Source organism: Serinus canaria, chromosome 7, assembly GCF_022539315.1.
Source record: "Serinus canaria isolate serCan28SL12 chromosome 7, serCan2020, whole genome shotgun sequence".
NCBI lineage: Eukaryota > Metazoa > Chordata > Aves > Passeriformes > Fringillidae > Serinus > Serinus canaria.
The window spans coordinates 10,001,135-10,021,317 of NC_066321.1; the positions used below are offsets into that span (position 1 = coordinate 10,001,135).

The following is a 20,183-nucleotide window of genomic DNA, read 5'->3' on the forward strand; positions in this document are numbered from 1 at the left end:
TTTGCTGATTACAGACTCTTCTCTCTTTGATGCTAAATTATTCTGGTTTTTTTATGACCTCCCGTGGAAGGTTAGGGGATCCTTTCTCTCATGGCTCTAGAAACACCTTGCTGCACCTGTTTCAGCAGACTTTCTAAACGTTTCCTGTGGCATCCACTACACCAAACAGGATCTCAGCAAGCTTTGTACAGCTGCCTTCATCCCACTGATGAGAATGCTTCCATGATGTACATTAGGGCTACATATGTTGTTTGGATTTCAGCACTGGATGCAGGGAAGATATGATTAATCTATAGTGCTGAAAAGAATTCATCAGTCAAGCCAGATGGTTCCAGGTAGGATGGACTCTGGAGGTTTTTTAAAATTTAGCACAGCTTTAAATGCCATCCACATTGTCTGGGTGTTACTAAAATCTGTGTCTTTTGCAGGATGGGTTTTGCTGAAATCTGTGTCTTTTCTGAGCAATTGTACAGGGTCTATGAAGTGTGCTAGACCAAGGTCTGTCTTTAATAATGTTTTCATTAAGCCTCTCTACAGACAGAAGAGTAAACTAATTGCCAGACTAACATGTCATTTGGCTCTGTGAACAAGCTTCTGAACACTAACTTATGAATGGAAACTTAAAAGGCTCATTAGCAACCTGCTACTTGAAAGAAATGACAAAGTGAAATGAAAATACATTTATATTCCTGTTGTTGTTGCTATTAAAGCTGATATAGAATTCCAGTTTAGTTTTCGTGGGAATCTTAACTAATTTCATAAACTTTTTTTGCCTCTGAACTTTCAGCAGCTGCTCCTTCTATAAAAGCTAGGAATAACTGGTTCTGCTTTAGTAGGAATGAAAGGAGAATTGAGCTCTATAGAAATGAGGAGATTAGAGCTCCATGAGGCATATACCCATTTAATGCTGCTGGAAACCAAACCTGCTTGAATAATCTTAACTCTCACTTCTGGTGAGCAGAAATTCTAGGGGAAAAAGAAAAATTCCCTTAGTGACTTATTAACAAAGGCTTTTCAGGTTTGCTGGGATTTACCATGTGAGCCTAATCTACCTTTTGTTCATCCAGTTGGCAGGCTTTAAGATTTAAAAGGGTCTGCAGAAACACCTCCCCCAAACTCCTTATTTAATTAAAGAGGCTTGGTGCATTATTTACTTTTAAGTCTTCCATTTATGTGGGAACAATAAGTTTGGGTTAACATATTGTAAAATATTTGTGAATGCTGCATTAGAAGCAGGGAAAAGAAACAAACTGGCTACACCTTCAAATTCACACTGATCTATATGGGTTCAGTGAGAATGACTGAAAGTGAGGCTAGACATATGCAAATGCTAAAGTATAAACACAGGTGTGTAGCTCTACAACAAATTTGTCAGCCTCTGCAGGTGATTTAAAGGGCCTGGAGGAGAGTTGGTTTAATTTGCTTCTCTGAGAGTCATCGGATATGCAGATCAGGCTTTGCACATACCAGTAGTTTTTATATTTTGCTTTGGTAGTTCATCAAAAACAGTCTGGTAACTGTAGTTCTCTCATTAGCTCCCCCAGTTCCTTCTCCTCCCCCACTCCATTCATCCCTGTAGCTGTGAGCATCAAGTTGCAGATAAAACGACTTCTGAGAGAGCAATGGGATGCAGCTCTTGCCAAAGGCAATTAAGTGCTTAGGATTACAGTGTGCTTTACAAAGTGTGTTCTTGCTGAATCCCTTTCCTCTTCTGTTTGCTGGCACTAAGCAGTTTCTTGGCACTTACCTTTGTTGTAACAAGTCTGAGCATTGCTAAACTTCACTACAGCATGTGTAGCAAGCTGCAGTGTCTTCTGTTTTGAGGATAGTCTTTCTGGTGATTCTTTACTGGGAGTCAGCTTGACCTCATCACCTTTGCTGTAATTGGATTAAATTCACTCACTTGCCAAAAACACGACCAGCTGACAGCATATTAATTCCTCAGACTGAAGTGCTGTTTTGTATGCATAGGTTCCATGGTACCAAAGACATTTTTAGGGCTTGTGATGCAGCCAGTGTGTCACAGGATACAGAATTGTCACAGAGGGATGTTTTCAGTTATTTTCTTCATCAGAAAAGAGTTCAAACAGACCACACATTCTCTGTGAAAGCAGAAGATCTAACCTGTGGGAGAAGAAATACTTGCTCTATTTGCCAGTCCCGTGCATCACTTGCTGCTGCTTCTTGTGAAATGTGATAAACTGCTGAGAGCCCACAGACATCCTGGCTTAGGAAAGTGAGTGATGGCGTGTGCTGTTTTACACACTCACTGCAGTTTATTTCTAATTATTGCACAGCAGGTTAAAATCATTATTCTGAGTTGTTGTTTTACTGCTTTTTTTCTGTTATTGTTCAGCAATCCTTTGATTTGAGGTATTTGCAGAGTGGCAGGATGATATTTGAACAAAAGAAATGTACCCAAAAAGGATACTGGAACTGTGTAGTGAAGGATAATCTGGTCACCAAACTGTAGTTTCACCCAGAGACCTTTTATATACTGTTTAAACCAGTGTAATCCAGCTTTCAGTGGGAGCCACTGCTAAGCAGCAAAAATCACAATCCTGATTGTTAACCTCAGCAAAATGTTAAAGGATGAGTGAGTAATGGGGAGACCAAGGACCAAGTTGCAAATACTCTTACAAAGAGGATTTGGGAGACACAGTATGGCACAGGCCCTCTGAGATATTACAAATAATGAAAGGATCCCAGTTTTAGCTTTTCTTATCTGCCTGGAAGTACTGCAAGTTTCCTGTTTGCTGCAGAGGCCTCTGAGATCTGTGCTTTGCAGGCAGCATGGGCCAGAGGAATTAGAGCTCCCAGCTCTGTATTCCGAGCAGGGCATTGTTGCACTTGATTTCAAGGTGATGTTGCTTTCTCTAAATTCTATAAACTGATGAACATTTCCGGTGCAAAACAATAGGCAAACAAGGTGAGACAGGGGTGTGAGATTTTCCATATCTTCTAAATGACAGTCACAATTTAATTTACTATGTGAATGTGCAGTGCAAATAGTAACCAGGATGTCTGCTTTAATAACCCATTATAAAATGCACGTAGTTGCCTAATATTTTTGGCAGTGTTGACTATTAAGAAGTTGCTTGTCTCCTAATGGAAGACATATATAATTCCTTTAATTCTCTATAATGGTATAAGCTGTTCATTAAATACTGAATTAAAGGGTTTTTTTCATTCACATGTTTTATGTCATGTAATTGGAATCAGTGGCATTAAAAAAAAAAAATTAAAAAAACCCTCAGGACCAAAATACTGACCATCTCTCCTGGACAAAGATTAAATGTGACTGGGTAGAAAGAGTAAAGTATGTGGGCATGTTCTGTAAGAAGCACTCACACAGTCCAGGTCAGACATACACTGTATGTTCTTACACTGTTGATTGTATCAAAAGGAAAGTTTTTCCAGTTTCCCTTTTCCAGTTTTGTTTTTCAAAACGAAAAGCAATAAGCAATCTGTGTTTAAAATACACAGGAAAGAGAAATTTGTCAAAAAATGTGCTGCTTTATTTAGGTTATTTACCTCAGACCTTTTAGGATCATAAGCTTTCCTTTTCTTGGTGAAGAAGATATTAAGTCAGTGCTTCATGTCTGAAAGCGTTACTGACTCATCACTAGTTCAAGTCCAGCCTGGTTTTGGAGGTGAGAAACCTCTTCTGTTCTGTGCAAGTTTACAGCAGAGCTGTTGTGGGTTAGGCTGTGCAGCACAGGCTGCTGCTGCTGTTTCAGAGCTGACATTGTGGTCCTGGTGGCCTCGGGGGTGTATCATGGGCAGAGCCTGAGAGAACATCGCAGAGGGAGCCCTGGCTTGGAAACAACAGCCGGTGTCTCACCCCCAGCATCACAGCAGTGCAGTTCCTCTGACCTCAACAGAGTTGCAGCATTCATGGTTTTCAGTGACGTGGGAGCAAGACTGGGCCTATATTCTTTTAACTGGTCTATTTAGCAGCTCTTTTCCATATGCAGTCTCCATGCCAGTGACAGGAGCTTCCTGGAACTGACAGCAGACACAAAAGACCCTCTTCTCTAAACCACTGGACCTTAAGAATTTTGAAAGGATGTTACAACAAGCCTCATAATACACCATTGTCAGGCTCTCTCTGAAGAGGCCTGCAGTGGTATCATACCTCTAAGCTTTCCAGAGGGGGTGTGATGACCCCACATGGAAAAAAATACAAGAGTAATGGTTTGGGTGGCTATGAGGAATTTTATGGTACTACTTCCCCTGGCTGTAACTTGAAACCAGCTGGAGGCATTTAGTGCTAACTGAACTCTATATAAAGAGGCAGGCAAATATCTGAGCGTGTATCCTGCAGGTTTCTTAAGATGAGATCTTGGCTTGTGAGTCTGTGCAGTCTGGCTGCCTCTTTCTCACAGACATGGAGTGGTGAAAGAAGGTTTGTTTTATTTTCTCCTACATTTCCCTTTCTTCTTCCTACTCATTTTCCTGTTCCTTTGCAGCACAGCAGTTTTTCATGTTGCTGTGAAAGTGACTGTGCTTGTGAGTAGAGTGAGCACATTTGAATGGAAGAGGCCGTGGGTTTGGGAAGTCTTGAGCTGCAGCATTCCCAAGGGAGGGGCATGATTTGCATTCCCTCCCTCAGCCCTGCTCAGGGATGTGCCTAAAGGTGTGTCTGTGGGATGGCAGTGGGTATCCAGGAGGGAATCCCCTCATGGCGAGGGGCAGGAGCGGTGCTGTGCAGGCCTCACCTCCTGCCATGCCATCGAAGCACTTCCCGCCATTTTCCCTCAGCCCTGGCCTGTGGGACCAAGGTTTGCTGCAACTGATGGGGAATTATGCTCAAATTTTGTGCTAAAGTCAGCCTGAACACAGGCACTGGGGTACTTATTGATCAAATATTCCCATCTTGTACAGAGTAGAAGTCAGTTTCATGTGTGTTTTCTTAAAATACTTCTAAACTCAGTCAGCAGAAGCATTGCCTCTTCACTTTACCTGAAATTGTGCCTTTATCAAGTTCACCTCAGATAACAATAAAGTGTTGAGCTCCCATTCGATTTATTTAGTTCTTCCCTGATATAGAGCTCAGTTATATTCCTTTTCCAAGGCATTTCCAAGCTATAGCTGTGGATGTTGATGTGGCCCTGGTTAGCCTGAGCAGAAGTGGGGGCTCACTTTTTTTTCCTGACTGGACCACAGTGACAGCCAGAAAATGAGGTTACAAAAATAAGGACTTGCAGACACCTCACCAGCAAGGACAGTTGGACATGGTCAGATAATTCTTCAGGTAAAATAGTGTGGGCCTTGTTCCATTGTCCGTGTGTGCTATTGACCTTAAACTTAATGTAGGATCCTCTAACTGCGAATGCTGTACCACTTTTTACTTTTTGCTTTGTCTCAGAGGGTGAAAGTAAACATATATGTGTAAATAAGTTTTAGTCCTTGTTGTTACATTGTTTTTATATTATACTGTACTTTGCTGGACAACTAAGGCAACCTTTGAACTTGCTGATCAGTTCATAAGCACTGCAGGGTCCTGTGGGTTTTTTATATGCACATACACCTATAATACAGGTATATTGTATTAGTAATGTGTGGCTATTGATATCGGAGTAGGGGACTGTAGTAACAAGCCTACTCACTAAATTGCAAAGAAAAATGTGTGATGTTTCATGTCTGTTCATGCCTGTCATGATTTCTGTGGTGAGCTTTCCAGTGCTAGCTCCTTTCTAGCTGGTTTTCTTACAAGTGTAAGATTTTGAGACAGATTATGTCACAGACAGGAACAAGAAAACTTTGTCAAACTTGGTTAGTTTATCTGTGTAGCATAGAAATTTTTTCCCTGAAGGGCCAAACAAAAATATTTTTTAAAACTGCATGAGTAACAAGGTAATGAAATAAATTGAACATCAAAACAAAGGATTTACTGTCTTAAACCCAAACTTGCTGTAATTGCATTTCTTGTGAGGTTTTTTTTTTCTTTTGTCCAAGCTTATATTTCACTTACAAGACTGGAAATACAGCCTTGCTGATTGAATTTTTAAAGATATAAATTATTTACTGTCTTCAAAGATGATGTTAATTTAAAAAATGCTTCTAAAATGAAACTTTGATTAATTTAAAATTAAAGTGGGTGGGTAAAATAATTACTTACTGTACTGTGTGTACAGATGTTAAAGGTGTTTTTAGGGAAAGGGTGTTACATGTGAAGTTCTGGCACCTGTAACTGGTCCAAATTGTTTCATTTCCTTTTCTTTGCTGGTTGTATCTGTCCCTGTCCCATTCTCACCCCTGTCATGAGGGGGAATGAATATGTTTGCTTTCTATCACCTTGCTGTTTTGTTGGGATCATTGCTTATCCTCAGGAAGTAGTGTGATGTGTGGGAACTCTAAGTTGTGAGTTGTGGGAACTCTAAAAATTAATAACTTGAGAACTGCCTCAGTGCTCCAGTTGGCCCACTGTTGTGTCTGACAAGTTAACAGGAGAACCTCCAACAGCTGTTTCTTGAGATCCATTTCTCTCCAAACATCTCCATTTTCTGCAGTTCTTGTGTTAAGGATATTAGAGGATATGTACCTGTTTAGTCATTTAAGTGTCTATTTATGGACCTGTTGACTCGAGTTTGTTTAATCCCTTTTTGAACCCATGAACATCCTTTGCCTTTAGAGTCTTGCGTGACAGCAGGTTCTAGAAGCTTGTAACCTGCTGGATAGAATGTCCTTTCTATTTAAATGAGTTGGTTGCCTTTAAATGAGTTCTGCCTTGTTCTTCTTTTGTAGGGTTGGGCAAACAACTGTTGTGCATTTAGTAGCTCATGGGTTTTATGTTATACCTTCTCATATCCACTAAATATGCCTTCTTTCTGAACTGAGCATTCCCAGCCTTTTTAGTATCTCCTCTGGTTGCCATTTTTGACAGCTTGGTAGTGTCCTCCTTAGTCTGTGGAGAGCAGATCACAGTGCTAAAGTTGCTGGACTGCTCAGGCTGTGAGGAGAAATGTCCTGCCTTCCTCTTTTTCAGAGGATTCCAGTGATGTTGCTGGCTTTTTTTGACTGCTATTGAACACTGAACTGAGGGCTTCAGAGAACTGTCAAGGATGGCTCTGGCTTCCAAGTAGGAATATTTAGAATTGATATTTCCTTGAGGAATTACTACACTAAAGCCTATCTGCCAATATTTTCCTCAATCATTTAATTTTGTAATTGATAAACATGCTGAGTAACACCAGTCCCAGCACTGATCCCAGGAATTGCATTGCTGATTCTTCTCCATCTTTAAAAGCCTGTGAAGCACTACTCTTTCTAATGTTCACTCTCCTACTTCAATGAATTCAGACTTGCCAGATTGCAGTTTTCAGGTTCCCTACACAGCCCTTCCTGCAGCTGGAAGTTATGCAGGCAAGATTTGTGATTCTCAAGCACAGAGACTCTCTGTAGCTCTGGCTTACATACCTTGGCTATTGGTCTGTAAAGTCATATTTGAGTTTCTTCAGAACTTGTGTGAAAATTGTTTTGTCTCAGTGCTTTATTAACATCTAGCTTCCTTGTTCGGTCTGGTATTTCCTGATTTTACTTCAGATTGGTCTGGTTCCTCTACCAGATTTGCAACAGAGAGTGCATTGGATGTGGAAATCTCCCCAACAATTTCATCAGTAAAGGCTGATGTAAAGAATTCCCTGAGCTTCTCTGCTACAACTGTATCATCCCTATCTGTGCTTTGTACACCTTTGTCATCCAGCAGCTGGACTGCTTTTCCTAGCTAGTTTCCTGTCCTTGATGTATTTCAAGAGCTGTTTACTAGCACGGTCATCTTTGTTTGTAGGCAGTTTTTGGATTGTCTTTTAGCCTTTTTAATTTCCTGCTTACATTTTACTTGCCATGTTTTATGGGCTCCCCTGTCTTTGCTTAAGCAATCCATTTTCTGTGAGCTGACCTATGCCCTGCAATACTCTCCTAACTCTCCCTGAGTCTTCCTGCTTTTTGAACTGCTCCTTTTGAGGGTCCTCTTTTTTTTTTTCTTCTTTTTTCACATCCTTATATGATTCCCCTTTTTAAAATTAAATAACTGTACATAGGTTTTGTTTGACTCTTACATCTCTGTTCTTTGTGTTACTTAATAAGTATCCTTTATAGCTTTCTCTGGTTTGGATGGTCCCTGTACTTAGAAGTTTCTTTTCCACTGGAGAGTTGGATCTAGAAAAATGATATTATATCATCCCTTTCTTTTGCACAGGGGTTGGTACTGAGTATTTCTAAACATCCTTATGTGCACAGCACCTATTAATATTTTAATACTCTGTGGAAGCCATCTATCAAAACTGAAGGGGACAAGCTTTGTATGAAACTGTCTGGTGCTAATGAAGCTGGATATGTTATTACATTTTGTATGCATACAGTATGTGCAGTGGTGATGAAAACTTTGCATTTCTAAAATCCTGAACTAAATTATATATAAAATTCAAAACCCATGCACTTGAAACATCCAACAGGAAGAGAGCCCTGCTTTTCCAGTTTTGCAGACATGAAAGAAAACCTGAAGGAGAACTCTGTGGTTATATGAGAAGTCTCTGTGGACATGTTTACAAGAGCTCAAGTGTGTTTATATTCATTCCTGTGCAATTACTGGAGGATTGTCCTTATTCCATAAAACATGTGCATGCATTTGAAGGAGGAGTACAGGTGTTTACTCTCTACAGATGCATTTTGAAGGACTGCTTGTACAGATGTAATCCAGCACTGAAACAGAATATGCAAACAAATTATTGCTGAATAATAGTGCTTGGCTAGTTGAAGCTAATATTAATCAACAATATCTAGGTAGGTGAATAAATATAGGTACTGTCTTCTTTTTGCCCTGACCACAGGATTAAAGTCTTTGTGGTTTTTTAATTTATTTTTATTTTTACCACTGTGGCACACCCTGTCCCCTGCTAATTGCAGAATGTCTCACATTCTGTAAATGGAAACACCTAAATTTGCAGAGTTCATCTGTTTGAGCCTTTACTTAACGTGTAAGTTCTGGACCAATCTTGCTTCAAATCTAGCTATGTGTCCATGCTTTGTTGTTGAAACTCTTGGATTCAAGCCTGCTACATTCCTTCTAGGACCAGAAAGCTGTTGGAAATGTATATGCTTTCTCTGGGCGATGACTTTACTGATGAATTGCAGGAGTTCCCCATCCTATGATGAGCTAAATAATGAAGCAGAGTTCTATATTTCTATAGTTACTGAAAAAAAAAAAAAAAAAAAAAAAAAAAAAAAAAAAAAAAAAAAGAAAGTGAAATTGTCCAGAGCAATTTTTTCATCAAAGCTGACCAAAATAACATCTGTGGTGAAAACCTCCTGTGCCTCATCACTTCATTGTGACACATGCAAAGGAAATGATGTTAAGTACAGTCCTGATCTGACTAACCCATTCTCTTGAGTGATTTCTTATCAAGTGAAATTTCTGTGGCTGTCAGGATCTTTTGTGGTCCTTGACTTCTCTGGAGGGCTTTAGCTGTGGCATTGTTCTCACTGCCAGGCTTCAGAAGATTTTCATTGTTATCTAGAGAGCATCTTCTACTTCGCAGTTGGATTGGTAGCTTTATATAGCTACTGCAGCCAGACTTCACTTGTCTGATATTTAGGTATCAATAATTTCAACAGGATAATAATTCATTGCTTTCAATTGATTTTTAAATGTACAGTACATTCCTTAATTTGGATTATTTGCAGGATCTCTACTAGATTGTTTCATGAGTGGTATGGTCAAATACATAGTCCTTAATACTTTCATCACTAGGTTTCAAAACACTTTACAAAGGAGTATCAGAGAGAAAGGAGTTTGAAAGGACTTCTCTAAAGCCTGAAAAAAGGTAAGAAAGATGAATCTTCTCTTTTTATGTCTGAATGCAAAGTTGTCTTATTCTAACTAAAGTCAGTTTAGGAATTTACTGAATCAAATTTGTGAGTGAAGATATTTGCATTACCTTTAATGCAGACTTAGCCTAGATTTAGCTTAGAAAAGTTACTTAGAAATGCAAATGGATCCATGAGGTTGTTTAGGTATTATCAAATATTTAAACTCTTATCTTTAAACTACATGCTTGGCATGCAGAATTTCTGGAGCTCACTGGAGAATCTTTTGGGGGTGAATTCTTTAGCCTAATTCACTGTGAGTCTCCAATATGCGATTCTTTTTTCCCCTACTTGAAATTTAATATTAGTTCTATTGGTTCAGCTGGATTAATTAGCTCAAAAATATGAGCAAGCCAAAATAATAATTTCTTCCAAAATGAGAGATTCAACTTCTGAAACTGTTTTCACATTTACTCTGATGACTTATCATCCATACCTGTTCTACTCTGTCTGCTGATCAAGAAGACTTTGAGGTCCTTATAAAGTAGACATGAAGCTACTACAAGCAACTTTTGGGAGTTTGTAGCTTGAAAAATTAACACTTTAAACTTTTTACATGGATTCCCTGTACCTTGCCCCTTCTAGATGACAGTTCACTTTCTTCTTCAAATTAGGCCGTTTGAATGTAGTTTGTAGAAAAACTGCCCTGCAAAGTTCCTTTTAGGAGAAAGAGAAATACTTCTGGAAGCAGAACAAAAAAAAAACAAAAACAAAAACTAAACCACCCAACAAACAACAACAAAAAACCACAAAACCCCCCAAAAACATACTAGATAAATGAAAAGTTTTGAACTGTCTCACAAATATTGAATCTCAACTTGTGTAAACAAAACCTGAGTTGAGGTCCAGTATCAGAATTTGATACTGTTATTTTGAATAGCTCTGGTTAACTTAAACTCAGAATAAGGATTGACTGCTCCTTTTGTATACTGGAGCTACACAGTACAGCAATTAACTGGGAGTTGTGATGCCAGCTTGATGTGCAAACGCTGAGGAAAGCCTTGTCACTGCCTCTAAAGAGTTTTGTCCAAGATGATGAACAGCTGCTTGCTTCTAGTGCAGTGATAAATCTACAGATAGATAGATATGTATATATTTTTCTAATAGGGAGCTGTACTGAACTGATTAAACTGAGTATTTGTGATATGTTTGTTTCTTTAATCTCAGGATTTATTGTACTTCTGCTTTTACTCTGCTGTTTCTCAAAAGTGTGTGTCATTTCATTCATCTTGTACCATATTCAATGGTGTTGTTAAAATAGATACCTCAGAAAGTCATGTGGAGCTTTTTCTCATTTGAGGAAAGATAGGCAACCATAATCTCATGTAACACCTTTTTTTTTTTTATTACTATTTTTTCCTCCTGAGTTGTTTCCTTTCCTCATACTGTAGAAGAAAAACATTTTCAGCTTTAGATGTCTGCAGCTTCAGTTTCCAGCCCCTGGGTTTTGGTATGTGTTTGAGATAACTTTAGCATCTGGTACTTCTGGGTTTCCTCTGAAGGTACTGCTCTGTGTGATAAGAAAGCTAGTAACCCTCTCAAACTGAACTTTGTAGGGGTTTTGGCTATAATATGCATATATGCATGTATTTATGTTTTTTAAATCTATTTTCCTGAGTCTCCGAATCATTGTCATGTCCCATTTAATTCTCTCCAGACTTTTTCAATGTCCTTTTAAGGACAGGAGTGAGGTGGAAGACATTTTCCATTATGTGTTTTGCGTCAAACTGAGAGGCCTTGCTTGAGCTTCGAAGTTCTCCAGAATGGTAAATTTAAACCAAACGCTGGGGAACAAAATGCTAATGCTGTGTGCTTTTTAAAGAAAAAAGGAGGAGAAGATCTAACTAGGCCCTGGGGATCCATCTTCACTGTGCCTTATTACCACAGCTTTATCCTTTCCAGTTCCTAAAGATGCTGTCAGTATTGAACTCTAATGACCTGATTAATGCATTGGAGGGATGCCTAAACATTGTGGTATTGATATTATTTCCAGATGGCTTCCTGGCAGGCAGATTGGCAACAAGATGTCATCTTTGTGGTGATGAGGAGGAAGAGTGTGGATATTTTACTTTTTATTTTAATGGAGCTTGTCTCAGCAAATAAATACCAGTCATTGGGTCAGTTGGTCTGAAAAACAGTAGCCTTGTGGTAAGCTGAATTCTGTAGATTTATTGGAGTCTATAGACTATTACAGGAAAAGGGTATGATATCTATATTGCTTGCAGAGACTTAAGAGCCCTGTAATACCTGCTCCTCCTTCAGTCAGCAGGGAGCTGTCTTTTGAAGCTACATGTATCCTGTGCTATGAAATCTCTGGGATAATCCCAGCCGTGTTTCTTGGGGAAAATACTGGATTTCACAGGATTTAATTCAGAGAATTGAGTTCAAGCAATAAAGCAGGCAGCAGCTGTTAAAAAATCCTTAAACACCACTGCTTAGAATTTTCTTCCTGTATTTTGTGCTTCAATCAGACAGCACTGATCAGGCTCAATCAGAGCCTAACAGATGAGAAAGGGTTAAATTGAATTACTGACAGTATCCAGTGGGTCAGACTGAACGAGCTGCCCCTTTGTGACAGCAGTGTAGTGTCCAACCCACTTTTCTGACCCACAAAGAAATGCTTTTTTTTTAGTGGCAGTGTTTTGTGTGCATGATGGCCACATGTACAGCAGGTTCCATTTAACCCATGAGACTGAAATGTGAAGTAGCCTCTTATTTTTATTGTTAAAACAAAGATTAACCTCTAATCTCCTTTTTCTTACGTGAGGATTTCTTCCATACATCAATATATAAAGTGCAGACTTGTTGGGCAGAAGAATCAGCTGGGAGACTTGGAGTGTCACAGTGAATCTGCCTTTGGATTTGAGTCTTCTCAGTCCTAGAAAAATGTTTCAGTTCCCTGAAGGAAAAAGAGACTGATTCAATAAACTGAAAATTTGCTTTTTTTTGGTGGGATTTTCAAGCTGTGCTGTTTCACCACTTCTAACCAGTTCAACTGTCTGGAAAAGCTGTTCCCTGTGCAAGCAGTATTGTCCATTTGTGTTGTGCATCAGAGCTTACACAGAAATTTCCCTGAACTTTTTCCTTTCTGCACCTTCATTGCATTCCTGTTTCACACACATCAATGCCAGATACTGCCTAGGGACTTGCCAAGGCACAATTTTCTTTTTTCTTACCTGTGATCTCTTTTAATGTCAGAAGAGATTAAGGTGGAATGAGATGTGTTTTGATGACTTCGAGACCACACATGCCCCCAGTGGTTTGCACAGAAAGGGCTTATGGAGGTGGATGCTGCAGCTCTAAACTGTTATTGCACACACTTTGACATTCAGCTTAGGGAGAATGTTGTGCTGTTGAACTTCCTGGGTTAGAAGAGAGGAAAATAATAAACTGCTATAGGAATAAAAGCCTTGGCCAGAGTTTCAGGCCTTAATAACAGTTTTTGCTGTGAGGAAGCTCTGAAATTGCAGTGATTCTGAGCCAGGCCATGCTATAAATCTGAGATGTTGGAGACAACTTGCTCATAATGTTCTCTGAGATTTTTTTAGAGACAATGTGGTTCCTATTGCAGTATGCCTCCTCATTTCTAAGAGGAATTGCAGCTGATTCTACTACTGCTGACATAACAATGTTGCAAATCCTATTCTTTCTCTTAATCAGCATATATTTTTTTCTCCTAGACTGTGAAGCAGTGGTTTCTTTTTAAGCATGGGCTTCTGCACCCTACCTCTAGGCTGGTATGGTGCAGAGTAGCAAGTAGAGGCTCATGGTTTTAGCTAAGTTCCATTTTTCTACTTTATTTAAATTCAGTTTGTGACCTGTCCCTCATCAGCTTCGCTCCTGAGTTCTACATTGCTTCTTTTTACAGTCAGATCAGCAAAAACACCATAGGAGTTTGAAATGATGGGTACAAGACACAACATGAGAAAGCCAACTCTTTCTGCCATAGCTCTAAACCAGCTAAATCCCTAACGTATGATTTTTGTCTTGTGTATATCTGGCCAAATGTTTCCATGCCATAATTAATGGCAACTGCCTGGTGATCAGTTTGTAGTGGAAGGATCAGTAAAGCTTTTTTGGGAAAGCTTTTGAGGAAATCTAGTTTTCATTTCACCACTTAAATTGTCTTTCAAAGACCCACAGTAGCCTGAAAAATACAGAAGCAACCCAACTATTGCACTAGTTTGGATTAAAAAATGGAATTAATGTGGACAGAAAATAGATATCAGTGTCATTGGCTAGTTTCTTCCATAGGAAAATAAACTGGGTTCATTGCTATAGATGTTTGAGAGAGGCAGGAAATGTCTTGGCTTGGTCCATCTAAACCAAGGAAATCTGAAATGGAGATTTATGTTCCCAGTGTAATTCTTAAAGTTGCGGGCAGGGAGGGAGAAAAGGAAGTGTATTCAGTGGCATGAGGCTAAAGGCAAATTGCCCAGATCTGCCCTTAGAAATGTAAGCACAACTTTCAGTAGTTTCAGAGAGAACTGCTGAAAATAATGAGAGGATAATGTGGTGCACAGAAGTATCCAACTCCAACACTATCCTTGCAGTGAATGAGACCCAGGTGGGCCTGTCCAGACTTATTTACAATGGCTGTGCCTTACAACCTCTTTTGTAGTCTGACAATTAGGTGAAGTTAGGGTTCTTTGTTTAGAGGGATTCTGCTCTCTGCCATATTTGAAGTGTTCTTCTGGTTTCTCACCTGAGTATGTTCATTTTGCACCTATGACTGTTATGCCTCTGGTTATCCTATCCTCTCAGTACTCAGAATTATTTTAGCATTTTTCTGTCTGGTTTTGGTGGTATGATATCAGTTAACAGTGGCTAGCAAGAGTGGGACTCAAACTCAAAAGAGGAATGTTTACCATGAAAAACAGAATGAGCCTGGAGGTTATATACACATGGAAGTTAATCCAATTAGGTTGGAAAGACCCAGCTTTTGGTGTGGAGCTGTTGCTCTCCAGAAGCACCACTGACTTCTCACTGTGCTTCTCTGCTGTCTGTGCAAGAGGAGGTGGGAGCACTGATGATGTTATGCCCATGGTCCCTGGAAATGCCCTGATTTTACCCAGTGAAAAGTGAGCAGTGCCAAAAAGTTAAATTAGCATAATTCTTCCTAGTTTCTCACTTTATATCTCAACTTTTAAGTTCCCGAAAATGTGTGTTTAGTCCTCTCCTTGGCTGTACCTCAAACTTGTTCGTCAGTAAACCAAAATTAGCTGTACAAAATATTACTTAAAGTTCATTACTGTGATTTTTCACGCTTTACACCTCTCAAAAGCTGTTAGGTGGTATATTATGAAGAGAGTAAAGAAAATAAATACTCATCTGCAGAATCAATGCATGAAAGCAACTACGGTTTTCTATGAGGTTCCTAAAATTTATTTCCATTTGAAATATTAACTTGGCTCCAGTAAATATGGCCTGTGAATTGTGCTGCCCTGCTTCCACCAGAAAGCTTGCTCAATTAAAGCTTAGAAATAATGCAGTTAAATGTAAAAAGGGGAGTGTTTGAGGTGTGTCCTTTCTTCCAGTTTCACCTTCTAATAAAGCCTTATCACACACACAGGTGCTTTGTCCCAGTGGAAGCCATAAGGAGGCTTTGAAGCTCATTTCCACAGTTAGTGGAAATTGTCTCTGTGTTTATACCAGTCCCCTTGGGACCTGTGAGAGCCACAACATGTCTTAGGCTACTGTGTGGCTGTATCTTCTGCTTCCTCAGCCAGCCCAGAATACCTAAGGTAATAAAAGAATAAAATAAAATTGTTTTATGACTCCCATTCATCTCTGCACTGAAGTTTCATGCAAACTGATAAAACTCCATCTCTCCTCACACTAGAAAGTATCAAAAGATCCCCTTAAAATGTCTCTTGGAGCCTCATTTTAAATTACAGTTGTGGGCCATATTAAAAACTCAAAAGGTAAATAATGCTTGTGTCCTGTCTATTTAGGTGGAAAACTATAGCATGAATTTCAGTTACTACTGCAGGGGCACTTGCAGGATTACAATTTGCTGGTTTGCAGAAGAATTGCTCTGATTCTTGCCTGTGCACCAGATTTGGATGCAGTGAGGTCAAACCCAGATTTGCCTTCTTTCATTTGCATAATGTAACATTGACGCTTCCCAGCTCCCCTCCCGGTCTCTGTTCCCCAAAAGTATTCTACTATTTGGAATTTGTAAACACAGGATTTTGGATTCCATATGCATCTGGAATTGATAAACTGTTGGTATTACAGAGATGTAACCCTTTATACCTCTAACCTAGGAATGCTCTAGAGAGAACTCACAGGCGCATCTGATGTGGATGCAGGCAGATTCTAAACAGCTAAAACCAAAATGAAAAAGCTGCCGTTGAATGAGTGGAATTTTCATTGAAAACTATGTACCCTGGGGGGCAAGATGGGGGAATAAAAACTGCAGAATCCGTTTGGCAATAAATGCAGCCATAATATTTTTGAGCCAGTAACTGAAGAGGTGTGAGTCAAATAAAGCCTGTCAGATGGCATTAGTGGGCGAGAGAACCTCTTGGAAGAGATACGATAGTGAAGGCAAAAAAAAAACCCCACCAAGCAAAAACCTCACCACTAACAGAATCTTGGATTAGTTGAGGTTCAGTGAATGGCTTTGTTAAAAACACAAGAAAAGAATTTAAATAGAGAAGGCCTGATAAGGTGAGGGGCATCAGAGATCTGTTTCCATAGTGACAATGTTCAAACAGGGGCCTAGAGGGACATAAATACCGTTGCAGATGAAATCCATAGAAGACATCCGTCTGCCAGTGGGATACTCCTGTTGATTGTCTGAGGCTTTTCCCTGTTAGTTAGATTTGGGGTAAAGGTGGTGAGGGGAAAACAAGGCTCAGACAAAGTAATGGGTTGACAGACTACTGCTTCCTTCCATCTCCTGATTGCTGAATTTCGCATGTCCTCTCCAGATATTTTTACTTCTGTAAATTTACTGTCATAATTGTTAAAAATTGCGGTCAAGTGTTTAGATAAAAGAAACAGACACCTCCACCCCTACTTGCCTACTGAAGCAATCACGAGTTTACACCAGTGTGGGATTAAAGTATGCATGTTCCTTTATGTCTTTGTTTATTCTCCTTTGATAAATAGGTGCACTAATCTAAGTGAGCTCCTTGTGAGAGTAACATGGTACATTTCATGTTTTGTGTTGCCCATTGTCCTGATCATCTTGTACTGGGAAATTCACCAAGCATCAGCATCACCTTGTTTTCCTAATTGATGTTTTTCCCTTTGAAATGGAAGGCAAAGCTTTGGTTAGAAAAGAACTGTTTGATGTAACAAACATTGCGGTGTTTGAGTTCTTCCTTCCATCTTTCTTCTGAAAATTGCTATTCTGTGGATTTTTCTTAGTTAAGCAGGCTCTGCAAATAAGCATAAACACCTTAAGCTGTATATAGCAGATTTTAAGATTAAAAGCATACCAGTCATGTCTGTCTAAACCATGATACATTTTCTTGAAAAACCCCACCATCTTTGACTAAAACTGCAGCAGTTCATGGACTTGAACTTTTTTACTATGGGCTGAATAAACAACCTAGTAAAAGAAATTTATGTAGAAAAATGGTAGAAAAAACTTTTTGTGGGTCTTCAGCAGCTTGACTTCATTGCATAAAAGACTGAGGCAGTATGGAAGTGCTGATTTTTATGAGAATGGCCAGGTTAAGACAAATCTCAGTCAGACATGAGCAGCTTCGTACTTTGGATGGATCAGCTCATGCTTATCATTACCATGACAACTCCTAAAGTGTTTGAGACCATATGGAGTCATTGGAGTTGCATCTAGTCTGGATCTGGTCATTAACCTGTTTTCATCCAAGAACACAAATAGATTGAATTGAGAATGTTGCGCACTCTTGACCTTAAGAGTTAGGGAGAATTACCTAGGGAGGAGTTTTGGCTTTAGTGAGGTAAATGTATTAAATTTTCCCCCAAAATCAGTTGTTGACCCAAAATTTTACCTTTAGTTGACCCAAAATTTTACCTTTTAAGGTAACTTGTATGCATATTGCAAAATACTAACTTTCTGTATGTTGATTCAATAGCTCCTTTATGAAGACACATCCCAAAGGTACTCAGAAGCAGAGGGAAGAAAAGCAAATAACAGTGAAAGTGCAGTGTCTTGGCATGAACACACTAACTTTACACATACTATTCTAGTTAGACTGTGTGTTTGTTTTGGTTAAGGAAACAGGCTAGTACAAACGTCCTGTAATGGCATAGATTTGAATGTGTAACTTAGACTGTGATGATGACATTAAACTTGGAAAAGAATTCATTAAAAAATGGATATTTTTGCAGGAACTAATTATGTTTTGTAATGAAATCCATTTCTACATATTCCGTGGGGTGTTTTTTCTCAATCATGGCCTCTCTGAGTGCCAACAGAGCAGATAACACTCATTAAATTCTTCCCCTTTTCCACTCCTACATTAAAGGGGTAACAAAGTTTACATTGAAATTTCTTGTTTTATTTCCTGGGAGGAACTGAGAACTGCAAATCACAGCCACCAGGGTAAAAGTTATTTGTCTTCAAAAAGCATGGAAGAAAATGTCTCTTTTAACTAAACTCTATCTAATGAAAGATATTATTTTATTCTGTGCTATTGTATTTAATTTAGAATTCTGTAAATTACCAGGAAACTGAAAATTTAACTCTTCAGTTTCACTATTTCCTTTTCTAAGAGATTTCATTGCTAAGTGTATCCTACTCTAGTGATGGATTTACAAAGATTTCATATTTATTCTTGCTACTGAGCTGTCAGTCAATTCACAGCCTGCAATTACTTGAAGAGGAACTACAACTATGGAACACCCAAGCTTTTCTCAGTAGTGGCAGATGCAAAAATGAGGGGCAGTGTCCACAGGTTGCAGTTTGAGTGGTTCCTATAGAAGCTTCTGAGTTTAGTGCAGATGTGAAATTTGTTACCCAGAAATGACAGAAGTGGAAGTTCTGCTTGAAGCAAGATTTTGGGTTAGGGATGTGTAGAGATCCTTTCTAGCTAACATTTTCTGGGACTCAGCCATTATGTTCCCTGCTTATTGATTTTCCTTCTTTCGTCCTTATTCCTGAATAAGGGAAAGGCCTTTTACAGCATCTCACAAGACTGGTGAACTCTGTTCACCGGTTCATTGAGTCATAGATTGGTTTGGGTTAGATGGGCCCTTAAAAATCATCTCATTCCAAACCCCCTGCCAGGGCCAGGGACACCTTCTACAGGACCAGGTTGCTCAAAACTCCAGTTATCAGTTTATAAATGTGGACAGCTCATTTATTGGAAAGTTTCTGAAGCAGTCTCTACCATTCCAGTTCTGCACTGTTCTGGATCTCAGCAAGTAGTGGTACATTTTTATATTTTTATATGTGGGGCTTTTTTTCTGATCTGACAATCTTTCTGTTCATGGAAATGATACTGTCTTACCTCTCTTATTCTCCTCAATAAAGAATTTCAGGAATTCAACCTAGAATTTATTATTAAGACACCATATAGAGAGGGACCTTTGAAAAGTTGCATCTTGGAAGACAGGAAGATATTCAAACTCTGGATTCTGTTTCTTTTGAATGTAATGTGATTTTATTTTCAGTCCTGATCCAGATCCCTCTGTGCTTGGGTTAATGCTAGAGTTATTAAAAAGGGAAGGGTAAGAATATTGAGAACAGGAGATAGGGGGACAGGAAGGAGAAGGTGAATGTTTTCATTGGTAACTGCTGATACTTAAAATGTGGATCCAAGGTCCTTCAGGACTGAAGATCAGAAACGTGTTTGTGTTGTTTTTTAAGCACTAACAACAGACACAGCTCCTGGGCTGAGGAGTTTGCACTTAGAAATGCAAATGTCCCATCCTTTTATAAGTAAAAAAATCAGGAACTCTGTCCTGGAAAAGATGAAGTACCTTAACAAAGGTCACTTAGCTACCCCTTTTCACAGAAACTGATAGTGGCACAACTCATGTATTCTGAGTCCAAGGCATTACTGCCAAGTCATGCTTTTCTTTCCCTAATGATTTCCAACAGTCTGGTCAACAAAACAGAGAGCTGGTTACCAGGGAGCCGGCAGAGCCCGTGCCTGTGCGATGGAGCGAGTGCGTGTGTGGATTTGCTGCATAGGATAAAACCATACTGCTGCCCTCCAAGAGCCTCTGGAGTATTGTTCTCTCGCTTGCTGTCCAGGCAAGCAGCATTCCACCTGTGGATTTGGTACCTTAGAAGTCTCCTGAGCCAGCTGCTGTTTTGGAACCTACTGCTGCATGTGCAGAACCCGGAAGCTCTCAGTGGGTGAGCAAAA

At 39.4% G+C, this 20,183-nt stretch overlaps 1 protein-coding gene across 3 annotated transcripts in view; it reads left to right on the forward strand.

Annotated features, from left to right (window-relative positions):
* The window catches only part of MYLK (myosin light chain kinase), a 186,548-nt gene that overhangs the window by 2,710 nt on the left and 163,655 nt on the right, over positions 1-20,183 (forward strand). The window contains exon 2 of one of the 3 annotated variants that reach the window (XM_018911340.3): positions 19,913-20,173. The exons of the other annotated variants lie outside the window; for them this stretch is intronic. Coding sequence (XP_018766885.2) covers positions 20,146-20,173 — 28 coding nt within the window. The 5' untranslated portion in view covers positions 19,913-20,145. The remainder of the gene's footprint in view (positions 1-19,912; positions 20,174-20,183) is intronic. 3 annotated transcript variants of the gene reach the window in all.